We start from the raw sequence: 13,742 nt of genomic DNA, 5'->3' as shown, positions 1-13,742 counted from the left end.
TGTAACTCGCGTTGCAGTATGTTGATTAGTAATATTCAAATATATTATATGGACAAGATGCTCTATAAATGCTCTATAGATGCTCTAAAATACGCTCTATAATATAATATAATATTTTTAAATATTGTGGCACTGTAGTGTAGTACATTTTTTGTTGCCATTAATCATAATTATGGTTTTTATTTTTCATTAACCATTAAAATGTATTTAGTATTTAAAAATTTCGGAATTTCGAATCCTGACATTATCGATCGGTATGGGTACTGAGAATCGCTCGTTGGCTTAGTCTTTCAGCCGTTCGGAAACGTTAAATATAATATTAAAACAATATTAGTGTATTTTGTTTCTTATATTTTTCGACTTTTTTTCTCACCTCGATGAGTTCTAACGGACGACGGTGCACCGGTGCACATATCCTCCGGTGCAAGTGTGCAACAGCCTTTCGCGGAATGTGCGCGTGTTGGTGTCTCGGTATAATCGGACAGTCAGTGTGCTCAGGCACTAGGCAGTGACGATGACGGCGATCGATACCGTCGCCTTGAGCGCTATCTGTACGCGCACCGTGTGGTCGGTGAAAGCGTCTAATAATAATAATTATTTTACAATATTAACATATACGTTTTTATTACGTTTATTATATTCGTGTGTGTTTGCGGTATTACAATGTACATTGTACATAATATTATTTATCTCGTATGCGCTACGCTAGGGTCGTCGCGATCGTACTGTTACAGGCACACGGCCGCCGACAGACAACTACGTCCGCCTATATTCGAGTTCGACTATAACGAAAGAATTTGGGTCATTGTCAATGCAAAATTATTGCTCAACAGTGGCATCGACAATGGCGGAATACGCGTCACTGTCATGATTACCACTGGTACCGCTTTCATAGCAGCGCATAGACGTGGTATGCGATCATCTTAGCCAATTTTATCACTATTATAAAAATATGTGAAAATAAAAAATATATATTATAATATGTATTCGGTCACTTTCAGAAGCAGCATCTAACACTCGACTGAAAAGTCGAAAACCGTCATGCTGATAATGTTAACCTTGATGTTTTATAATATTATCGTGTATACGTACGTCTTACATCCATTATTTCCGAGTTAACAATATCAACGAAATTATTGTACACGTTGAGTTAAGATTAAAAGCACACGTGTATTATATTTTATCGTTTTTGCATGTAGACTGTTTTCTTTACTATTTTAATTATTTTGATTATTATTTTGTAGAACTTACAAATCGAACTGTCGACTGATAAAGTTTTGGAGGTCACTAACAGACTACGTTGTTATTGACCTAGTTCGCATATTATGTGATATCAGACGGCAGACATGGTGTTTATTGTCTTAAACCGTATAATATTATGCCTTTTTCTATGTTTCACGTATCAATAAATATAATATAGGTATTAAGTACAGCCGTACTGGGAAAGGCGTAGCTCATGAAAACTACTAATGATGCTCACACAACAATTCAGGAGATAATTTACATGTTAAATCGTTTTACTGTTTAGAGTAAAATGCCCACTGCTGCAGTGTATATTAAAATATGTCAACAAGCAAGCAAAATATTTGTTAGTGTTTATTCATACTTAAAAATAATCGATTGAAACGTTAATTGTCCTTTATCGTGGTTTTATAATTTTATATTATGTATTTTTGTAATTATTGAGAGAAGTATGTTCATGCGCCTAGTAAATCGGAGAAAAAACCGTTTGGTACTCAACGACAAGGATACACAGTTGCGCCATATACCTTATCTGTATAGTGCACATGGTTTCCAATAATTAGGACAATTCATCCTATTCCTCACATTACTCCGATAATTTGTGATGGCGAAATATTGTTCGCCCGTTTGTTACTTTCTTCCCTTCTACTATTTCACCGTCCCTTCACCTATACTCAAATAGACGGTGTCTTCGGAACTTTAACCTTTCTTCGACGTCAATTTATAGGTACCATTGAATATAATTTCATCTTATAGATGTATATAATTAGAACATGTATAATATTATAATAATTACCAAAATTCAAAACCGTGATTAATTTGATGATAATATAATCTCTGGGTCCCTCTGCACATCATCTTGTCCATGACGTGTATCATGTATAACATATATTATATTATGTTAGCATTAAATGTTGATTATCTGTTGTTGTATAAAAAAAATTAGATGTCTGATATTTTATAAAAATAACTAAATAAGCTCGTTTTAATTATTGTTTATCAATTTCAATTATTATTGCAATGATATTTTTATTTTAGTACAAAATATATACTTTTAAAATTTTAAATACTTTTATAGAGTAATAAAAAAATTTTTTACACGTTTGATACATAAATAAAATATTAACGTTAATTTAATTAATGACATTGATATTTCAACTGCTATCTTATACAAATACCGAATGCATACGACCACTGCTAACTCGACGATTATGACGTTTTAGAGATAACTGCGGTGCCGAGATAAACCATAAGTCAACCATAACACAGTTAATAGCTAAATCTGGTTTTGGGTGACTGTTGCCTGTTGGGGCGTGTATAATATATATTGTGCGTTATCGATAATCTTTGGCGAAAACACGTGTTTTCGAGAAACTAATACGGTTACACTCAAATACACAATATACATATAAAACATTATAGAGACTACCCCGTACATGGCGCATAACGTTTTTAACGTTCGAATGGTTTATGGTTAAAGTTAAAAAATGGAATAGATTTTTTTGAAATAGTTTTCGGCTAAACAAATACGAGCGCGTACAAAAAAAGTCAAATGTTTCCCGACCGTTCACTGATGGAAGGTTAGCTATAATGCTATGATTTTTCATATCCTACACTATTATACTAATCTAAAGACCAGCAGACTGTCTTTGCAGTTGAAGTAATTGACTGCAAATTCCCATGCATACCCCGAGCGTTCCCTCTCAATCATTTTATTTTAAATACATAAATAAACAATATTATTATATAAATAGGTACCTATAAAACTATAAATATTGTTAACTATAGGTAGGACAGTAGGTACCACAAAATGATTTACGTTCAACTCTGTTGCTGATAGAACTTTAACGATAATATAAATTGATAACACAAATACCAGGTTATAACGAGATTATTGTATAATACTTCTAATGATGAGTATTGATAAAACTTGTAAGTTTTATTTTTTTAAATTTACAAATCGTATTCAAAAAGTTTAGTCTTATTTTGAAATATTTTAATTCAGATTAACCTTAATCAACAATCATTACATTATCATACATTGTTTGAAACGTTTCAATTTAAAACATAATCCCGCTCAAATTATTTATACAAAACTAGTAGTTTCGTTGTTTACCCTATTGTCCCTATTGCCTAAGATTTTTGTACCTCGCAACAATAAAATATTTGAATAAATAGATATTGTATTAAAAATCGAACAAGTTGATAGTTGTAATTTATAATATAGTTTTGTGCGACTCGGTCGAATAAGTGTATCACAAAAAACAGCATTGAGTTGCTGCTGCTGCTGTATACCTATATTTCATTTTGATCGCTCACTTTTGATGAGAGCTCTCCATCGAAAATTTTATGCGTGAAACTCGAAATAAATTGGTTTTTGGTGGAAAAAAAACTTTCCTGTGGTACAGAAACTAGGGCTTTTACGTCTAATAAGCGTAAACAACAATATTAGATTGCTTATCTAAATTAAAAAAACTGATTATCTAAATACTATTAGATGATATTGATAACGCTATCATTAATTAATAATTGTTCTAATATATTTGAGTGTAGTCTGGTCGTTTGGTGCTGTAGCTTGAACTTATTGAGTCCTATCCCAAATTCAAATTATGAGACTATAAGTATATAGCCATAACCCAAAAAAATAAAAACAATTTACCTTTTAATATTGTCTTTATAGAGTTACTAAATTCATAGGTATTAAATAATGTGTAGGCCATAGATATGTTAACAAAATATAGAGAAGTGTGCCAGAATGGGGAGGGGAAATGATGTTTATATCATTGCATATCATTCTAGCTGCAAAGGTCTTATCATAAAATATAAATTATGATATTCCTCTATAATATAGACCATTATAACCACATAATATTTTCATGTTCACTCTCGTATGATAAGCAATAATAGCCTATCCATTATTTAATATCTATGACTAAATTTAGGTTGGTAAAAATATTATTTGGGAAGTACATATTATATCTAGTTAAAACCCTTTTTATTGACTTCGTGTACCCAAGGGCGATGAATTCAACGACGGTTATACCTTCTACGGTACTTGTTTTGACTAAAAATAGATATTACTGTCCGATTCATTAATAGTTTATTTTTTTTTTGTTTAGGAATTTTTCTCCAGAATGACCAAAAAAGTTTTTTCCTGCGATTTAATTAAATTTTTTACCAGCAATACTTCAAACAATTATAAAAGTGTTCTAATGCAATAACCTTCGAGCCCTACTTGGTTACTTATAAAATATAATTATTAACTGAGTGTAACGCATGTAATATTATTAAATATAGATAAATCTCGATCGATGTTCAGGAACAAAACGAATCGTCTCTGCGCGTAATGAAATATATTATTATAATATCATACTCTACTTAAGACAACTCATCATACACAAAATTGAGAATTTCGCCAAGATTTTGTATTGTGAGTAAAATATATCGTCTTATAGTTTGTTTGTTTTATATTTATTTATTCTTTTTTATCGAACTCGCGCTCGTCACGTCGATTCTACAAATTCCGAAACGCTTGCACGGATCCACGAGGAATAAATATATATATATATATATATATATACATTATAGTAATAATAGTAGCGAGCTATGGAATTTCTGGTTCTACTCGCTACGAGGGCCGTTGTATCGAGAGAAAAAAATAATAATAAAAAGAATACGGTTGTTATATTATACATTTTATTCTTTTATGCATCGCGAGTAAACATAAATTATTATTGCTATTGTCTCGTTTGTATATGAAAAAAAATTATTTTGTAGTTTTCTCGCTATAGCAATATCCCTCCCCACCTTGCCATCCAACAAACGCTCTCGCCCGCCGAATCTTTGTGATACCTACGTTATAATAATAATAATTATAACGTATTTGTGTAGAAGCCGCCATCGCTGCGTCGCCGATTTGAATATATATAAATTAAATTTATATATATATTTTTTTTTATTCGTTTATAGGTAATTATTTACAATGATTACAATCTATACTGTATGTCTGTATCTATACCTCCAATAAGCCCATACGTGAATTTGATAATCTTACTACTAACATTTGACAAGTTGTGTTTACATAGCTTGCTCCCAAGTCGATCTCTTATATTCTAGACCGTGTATGATTTAGACGTCGGCTTAGACGGCCCTGTATAGACTTTCATATCATATAGATTTATCTAATGTTTACCACAGTTAGTTTGATAATTAACTTACCTAGCTATATATCAATGAGAAAATAGTGATAACACTGATAACTGATAAATATATTTACATGCAAAACATTTTCACCCACACCCTCATGGGACTTGACCTGTCTGAAGTAGAACAGAGAGACGATGTTTTTTTTATAGTTTTCACATTTACAACTTATAGGGTTCGCGTAACAAGTCTACGTATATTTAGACGAGTAAACGACGACGGTGGCGGCGGTATTCCCCTCCGAAACAATTTTTCACAGACCATAATATCAGACTTCTACTACTACTACTACTACTACTACTACTACTACTGTATTATAATAATGATAATAATAATAACAAAAATGTTTAACTCGCGACCGCCGCAGGTGCGCCAGGGATTTCAGACTCGATACAAAAATATAACAACGCAGACAGGTGGTGTCCCGGCAGACCGTCGACGCGACGGCGGCAACGACCCCACCCTATTCATACTTGTATTATAGAATACTTATATATATATATATAATATACACCTTTAGCTATTACTTATACGGACGGGCGCACGTATACACACTCCAGCGGAATGTGACGTCGGTTTTTCGCCGGGAGGGTGGTTCCCGATATTCACGACGCGTTTTATATACCACGTAGTATTCTTCCGTGATTTTTTATTCTAGCGCTGGCGCGTTTGTGTTTTGATAAATAAATCGGCGAAAGTATTATACGGTGTCGGTGAAAAATCGAAAAAAAAATATCCAATGGTGTAATGACGAAATAAAATGGCGTGTGAAATCAGAGATTTGTAGGTCAATGTCTGTATAAATAGCAACACGGCCGCCGAGAATAGACCACTGTTTTAAATGTAATATATTTTCGACATGAATGTACGAAAGCGCGTCTAGTCGTCTTGAGTATTTATGTATAATAATATAACAACATAAATATTATTATACCTGTACAATTTATACATACATAAATACATAATCCGAATATACAACGAAGGTTTACTAAAATAAAAAATTTAAGGTCAGTCATGATGTATTATATCGCGCGGGGCTTATGCTTGTAGCGAGGTATTTTATTTACGAACGCATTTCACGTAATAATTATTCGGAACAACGATTATTAAAATGAATAAATCGTGTTATATTAATTATACCACGCATAAAACGAGTATAATTACAATATATATATATCGCGCTTTGCTCCGTTTACATATCAAATTGTGAATAATAATTGTATGTGATATAATAAAAAAATATTATAATGTCTCGTTGATCGAACGCTACTTTCGTTATTATTACGCCGTTTTTTTTTAAATACGTGTTCATTTTCAAATCAATTTATCACGTTTTTTTGTAATTTAGTTCCACCGTATAAAAGAGTCGTATTACACTTATAAAGTTATAACAACAACTTTTTCATAGTGTTATCTTGGGGGGGGGGGAGAGGCTGAATTTTTAAACATTATATAGACTCTAGTACTTAAGTACTTAATAGTTAATAGTACCTATATAAATAACACTACCAACAATTTCAATTAAGTATAACAGTTGATCAAAATTCTTCATTTTATAATACCGCACCAATTTTCAATACGATTGTCAGCATTTATCAGACTGCTCTACCGCGTCACGTCTGCATATCTACATTATTTTTAAGTTTTAACCCGTGCACGAGGAGGATAAGTCCATAGACATATTATGTACTATGTAGGTATCAATGTATCATAGGATGATATATTCTACTATCCAGAGTTTTTTCAATTATATTGTTATTGACATTATTTTTTTTTCGTAAACGTGTAGGATAAAATATATAGGGTTTCTTCGGGGGAGGCAGGGTTATCTTTTTGCCTCCGCGGCTAGATTTGCGACATGCGATATGTTGTATTTCAATAATTCCTGTGGACTAGATTCCAGAAATGATCTATCCTTAAAATATATTATCCACCTTTCCAGCCGTGAAGGTCTGGAAGCATCTATGATAGTATATTATTGTTATTATTATCCCCTCGCTCGCCCGTTTGCCCACCCCTATTTGATACAATAATATAACTAATATAAGTATTAAATATTATATTCATATTGCATATTATAGTTGTGAACGAATGTGGTATACTGAAATCACCGCCGCTGTACAACCACGGGGACTGTACATGGTGGCGTTGTTTGTCGATGACGATACTCGCTGAGACCAAATAACATTGCGGTTCGATGTTACCTACTCGAAATATTATAATTTAGGTTTAAAGATTTTCTTTCAGCGATATATGTATGTTCGTCATCTTGATGCGTTTATATTTAAAACACTGTCTCTAAATCCGTCCGCCGGGATATCTATTTTGGCTTCGCTATCGATCCACTCTTAAAAACGGACGAGGGTGGACTGCCGCCGCCGCCGATTGGGCACTGACGAATGGAGAGAGGAGTCGCACACGATAATATACGTACGAGTCGCACGAAATATATTCGAGCGCCGCAGACGATGACGTCACCGGCGGCTGCGGCGATGTTCCGAAACGCGATTTCGAGAATCGTTCATCCACCGCCCACCGGTACACAATTTCTTCCTACGCCACCAAATAGGTTTTATTTCACGCGGAATCTCGTCGATATCTGCGAGAGGACGAGGGACAATTATATATCTCTATTGATCCGTCGACAGTGTAACGACTATATCTTTAGTGTTGTATAATTAATTATTTTTTATTTTTTTTAATGTCCTTTTGTTGTCTGCCGTTATTTTAGTATTAATTATTACACGTGTTATCGTTTTACACTACAACAATAATATTTACGTAATTAATATAGTTTGCACGTATATCGTAGTTCGCATATAGGTACTTAAACAATAATTATTATCCGGCGCTGTGTGTATCGTCGTGTCGTAAGTAATAATAATTACGCGTATAATATTATAGGTACTTCGTCAAATGGCGAGTTATATCGACGATTGGCAGTCGTTAGCAAACCCGTAGTTACACATTGCACAACCCGATCGTGCTTACTTACCGTTTATCCCGTTAGCGACACTCGCAAAATAAGATGAACACTTCACTTATTAGGAGTACTGCACATAATATGGTTTATTTGGAATTCGTGTACCAGGTGATGATCTACTACTCGCGGAATGGTGATTTTACCAAAAAAATATTCGAATACATTCAATATTTATCATTCAAATTATAAATCTGATTTTCATTAATTATTAAGGATACTAAAAGTAAACCAATCATTAAATAAAAATGCATTAAATAGTGCAATTTCAATTATAAAATTCAAGTAGGTACAACAAACTCCTTGAATATCAGCTAAAAATTGGATAAACTTATCTTTGATACTATTTATTAACTTCCTACATTATTTACAATCATATATTCATACTATTAATTTAAAAGAAATGTGTGACCGTTGAGCATAATTATAAAATTTGATGGATCATCAAATACCTGTAGTTAAAATTAAAAGTTAGATCACCTGCAACCTGCTTAATAAATTACGTTTCTTTTAGGGGAGGGAAGTACCTATTTGTAGTATTTTTTCGTTCTTTTTTTTTTTGCCAATAAATTTTACGGTTTTAGAAATATTGTCATCTACCAATCACGTCAACACACATGGTGTTCAGACTTCTTTCAATGGGACAACATATTACTTAATCGTAAATTGTAATTTTGTTTCCTTCTGTGCCGATTGCATTTGTATATATCTATGTACATTTTTATTCGTGTAAAAGGGGCTTAAAAGGAATTTTTAAATGGGTATCGCAACGGCCGATGCGTTTTGCCAAGATATCCGGAAACCTACTTAAGAATACAATTGAAATAAAATGACACTGTAATGATTTTTAATGTAAACTATTAATTATTACATTTTAATATTGATTGTGTTGGTAAACGTCCGGCAATAAGTAATTTACGGGTATTTTCAAACATAAAAATGTTTTTGAAAAAACCTTGTTTGACTTTGATGGAGTATATATAATAATAACTTTCGTTCACACGAAATACGCTAATAATGAACGTTTAATATAATATGTATGTACATTGAACTTGTTTCCAGACGTTTGGGTGTATGCAGTGGTGTATTGGGGGGTATACGGGGGTATACGGCGTATACCCAATACGCTATTTGTATCCATGGCGTATAGCTTATGACAAATTAATGATACGCGGGTATACGGCCGTATCTACCGTATATCCAATATGGCAATTTTAAATAATTTATAAATTATTGTAAAATACCTACATTTTGACGAGCGCGAATTGTAATATAGCCTATAGGCTATAGGACGTAAGTCGTAACAAAGATTTTATATTTTTATATTACGAACAATTTAAAAATCAAGGTTATCACTTATCGCATTCATAATCAAAATATTACCCCGCCTACGTGAATGTAAACGTTTTCTGAATACGGGTAAACAAGGATCTAACATCATGTTAGTTTATGGGCTCGTTTCCTGATAATTTTATACTCACACAGTGACAGACAGTCTATGACAATAATTGACTACAGATTGTCATGCACCATGTATGAAGTACCTTATAAGTTATATCTTATAGACTATTGTGTTATTGTTATACACTTAATATACTTGTTAGTATAACTTTTGTATTTTTGTTCAATTTAACATGGGTGAAAAAAGAAGCACTTTACATTCATATTTCAAAAAAAAAGTAAAATTAAATGAGGGTGAAGACAATATCATTATGTATGCAAGCACATCACAGTCATCAGTCAAAGTAATATAATAGTTTCTTTTTTTTTAGTATTCTTTTTATTTTAATTAGATGATAAATGTATTGATGATGAACATTTCTTTTAATTACAGTCTACAGAGTCCTGGGAAACAAAATCATCGAATGATTTATGTGAACATAGTACATTTGTAGAGGTAGGATTATATTCATTTTTATTATAAATTTAAAATGTTTAACAAAATAAAAATATAATTCATATTGGTATTTTAGATAATTCAATATAATATGTTATTAATAATAGTAAGTTATTATAATTAATGTATTATATCTTCAGTTTCAAAAAAATGAAAATAGGTAAAGTTAACAAAATATTAAAATTAAACTAATATAATATCTTCATTGTATGAAGATTTTGCTTTGTGCTTAAAAAGATCAAAACAATACATAAACATATAGATAAGATGTAACTATGATTTGATATTATACAGTTATAGTAATTAATTTCAATCAGCTTGGCATAATTATTGTGACTGCTATGCTGCTTTGCACACTATGTCACTATAAGTCTATAACTTGCACAAAGGTAAATAGTTATCAATATGTAAATATAATTTGTATAAGTAAACATATTTAATATTATTTAATCAGCATATTTGCTTATTTTGCTTTTTATATTGTTATAATTCTATTGTAAATAGCCTCTTGATACGTTTTTGATCCACTTTGTTGCTTATTTAGCAAAAGAAATCTAAAGATGCAAATGAAGCAACAATTATCACTGATCATAGCCAAGTTGAACCGGAAGTTTGGCCACCAGAATGGAGTGAGGGAAATTGGAGAGAAAAAATAGCAAAATATCCATGGCTGATATTTCATAATAGAAAACTTGGGTGCAAAGTTTGTAAGGAGTTTGCTGATTTTAACTCATTTAGAAGTTATAATATTGTTATTGCTAAAGAATGGATTTCTTCTCAAGTTGATGGAGGTGAAAACACAAAAAAAGAAACAAGGCTTGCTTTATTACGGAATAAAATTAAAAAACATAACTCCTCTGAAGCACACAAAACTGCCTTTAATGTTTCAATAGAAAAAAAATTCTGATAGACTTCCTAATCTTTTTGAGGAAACTTCATGTAAAATAGACAAAACAACGCATTCAATTTTTCGCACAGCTTATTATATTGCGAAAAACAATCGTCCCTTTGATGATCATTATAAACTTTTAGAACTCCAAAAAATCAATGGACTACAAATCGGTAATACACTACATTCAAGATTTTCCTGTACCAATATAATCGATAACATATCATAAAAAATGAAGCAAAAAATTATCTCTAATATAATAGAAACTGGAGCAAAATGAGCAGAATGTGAAAGAGGGTTGAGCTTAATGAACAACATATGTACTAAACTAAGAGCAAGGCTTACCATGAAGAATATTTCCAACTTAATGTTTATTAATATTAATGGTCCTCCATTAGAAAAATGGGACCCCAAAGACTATGTGAAATCGTGGATGGTTAGTCATAGATCTGCAGAAGACACTAGAACCAAATTATGTCGACCAGCTATTGTTGCAAATAGTGAAAACAAATCAAACCTTTGGAAAATACTTTAAACAAATTTAAACAAAAATAAAAAAGATAAATCTTATTATATTATTAATTGTTAAAATAATTTATTGTTTTTAATTTAGTATATTGTAACACATAAATAAAAGTTGTAGTTCGAGCGAAGCGAGAAAATTTTTTTTAGTTCCTACCTGGATTTCTTCATTATATATATCTACGTGAATAAGGCGTATACCCATGGTTTATTTTAGCAATACATCACTGGGTGTATGTTGATATATGTGTCAAAGTAAATATTGCCCGTCGTCGACGTATATAATATATACTATTGACAAAACGTCATCGAGTAAAATACGAATATGTACACATCAAAGAACCATAAACACGTATTCTGTGGTATAAATTCAAATTCGAATACGTTTCGCAAATAATATTACGATATTTTGGCATAGCAGTAACTACGTATACAACAACGACCAAGTCCGATTTAATCTGAATGATTCGCAGACCAGTTCTTATTTCCGCGGTGATTTACAAACTGTGAAATCCGTATATATTTATTTTCATAAATTCTGAAGATATATTTAAACACGGCATACCGCACATGCAACGAAAAGTGATTGTGGTAATGACGACTACGCCAACATTTCAATTCTCGGCGCAACAATTATCCAATGAAAGTTCTTCCATTCACAAAGCGTTAAAATGAAATAAACAACTCGCGAGTTCAAAGGTTTTTTTTAGTTCGTTTATATACCTACTCATAACTATATATTACTTTATTATATAGATGTGTGTATTTTGTATGTATACAATATATATATAGGCATACTGTATGGCATATATAAATGTATAAAAATGTTACGTGTTGTAGTGTAGTGTGTATAGACGTATAGTGTATACTTAGTGTATACACCAGAACATGTACGTTACCCCAGAACTCATTATTTTCTCTCGAAACTTTGAACCGCAGTCCGGGGATTTATTATTATTTTCATTTTCAAAGGCAGAACCTTTTATACATTTTTAACGTGGTTATCGTCCATAATACTGTGTGTGCGTTTGTACTTATATACATAGATTTATAATATTATAATATGATGTATATATAACTGTACATATTATCATTTCGCTGAACAACAACATGCACATGTTGCAGTGATTCAGTGCGTGACGACCACCAGCAAATAATACCCACGGTACGTCATTGTAGATTCGTAGATCTATAAACGTTTTATTAATAATATATTAGTTTATCTATAAATCAATGAATAATATACGGATTTATACCAGTCTGTTGTCTGTATATATCTTCTGTTGAACGTTAAACTTAACTAAAAAGCAGTTTAAACTCTTAAAAATAATTTTAAAAAAACATTAAAATGTACTCTTGTCTTTCGTACGTAAATTATTCCCAATATAATATTATAATATCATAGGATATATTATTATTTATTAGTATACCTCATACATTATAATTTATATAATATACATTTTATTTTACTCGGTCATACTTTCGTAAATAAAACGACGACTGTATATTTTTCCACTTATAAACGAAATATGCCGACTTTATGATACCGCATTGTATTTTATAAAACGATTGCGATTCGAAAAATGTGAACACTTTCAAAATAACTGTGATCAAGAGTGTGCGTGCGTGTATAGATATCGTGGATAATATGTGACTCGCGGGTTACTTAGAAACGCGTGGAGCGTTTCGCGGGAGTTATATAAAGGTTTTCAGCTCATCGAAATTCCGGGGTGTATGCTTTCCGCGGCGCGTTTATGCAAATTTGTTTCCTACAAGAATTTCATTTTCGCAAAACTTTTTATCTCTCTTTACCCACGGTTTCTTTTTTCCGCTGTCCGTCCGTTGTCTGTTTCTGCGCACATTATTTTTTTTGTCACTCTCCGCGGATGACTATCCGACACTCTCAGTCTACATCGCATGCTAGCCAAAAGTTAGTTGTTTACCCAGGCAAGTACCGTACCTCCTCAACATCCCCAAACAAGCGGTCGCCACCGCCACCCCATCGTATA

The 13,742-nt window shown here is 32.0% G+C and overlaps 2 protein-coding genes across 3 annotated transcripts in view; both read left to right on the top strand.

Moving 5' to 3' along the window:
• The window catches only part of LOC111041448 (putative RNA exonuclease pqe-1), a 140,812-nt gene that overhangs the window by 18,925 nt on the left and 108,145 nt on the right, over positions 1–13,742 (top strand). The gene's annotated exons all lie outside the window — the stretch shown is intronic.
• LOC111041466 (E3 SUMO-protein ligase KIAA1586-like) lies at positions 9,907–11,864 on the top strand. Its single transcript, XM_022325747.1, has 3 exons — positions 9,907–10,170; positions 10,260–10,322; positions 10,867–11,864. Exons 1-3 carry the CDS (start codon positions 10,060–10,062, stop codon positions 11,227–11,229), a joined length of 537 nt encoding a protein of 178 aa, XP_022181439.1. The 5' UTR covers positions 9,907–10,059; the 3' UTR covers positions 11,230–11,864.

Source organism: Myzus persicae, unplaced genomic scaffold (genome assembly GCF_001856785.1).
Source record: "Myzus persicae strain clone G006 unplaced genomic scaffold, MPER_G0061.0, whole genome shotgun sequence".
In the NCBI taxonomy this organism is placed as follows: Eukaryota; Metazoa; Arthropoda; class Insecta; order Hemiptera; family Aphididae; genus Myzus; species Myzus persicae.
Note: the sequence above shows the minus strand (reverse complement) of the source record. Positions and strands in the feature narration are given on the sequence as shown.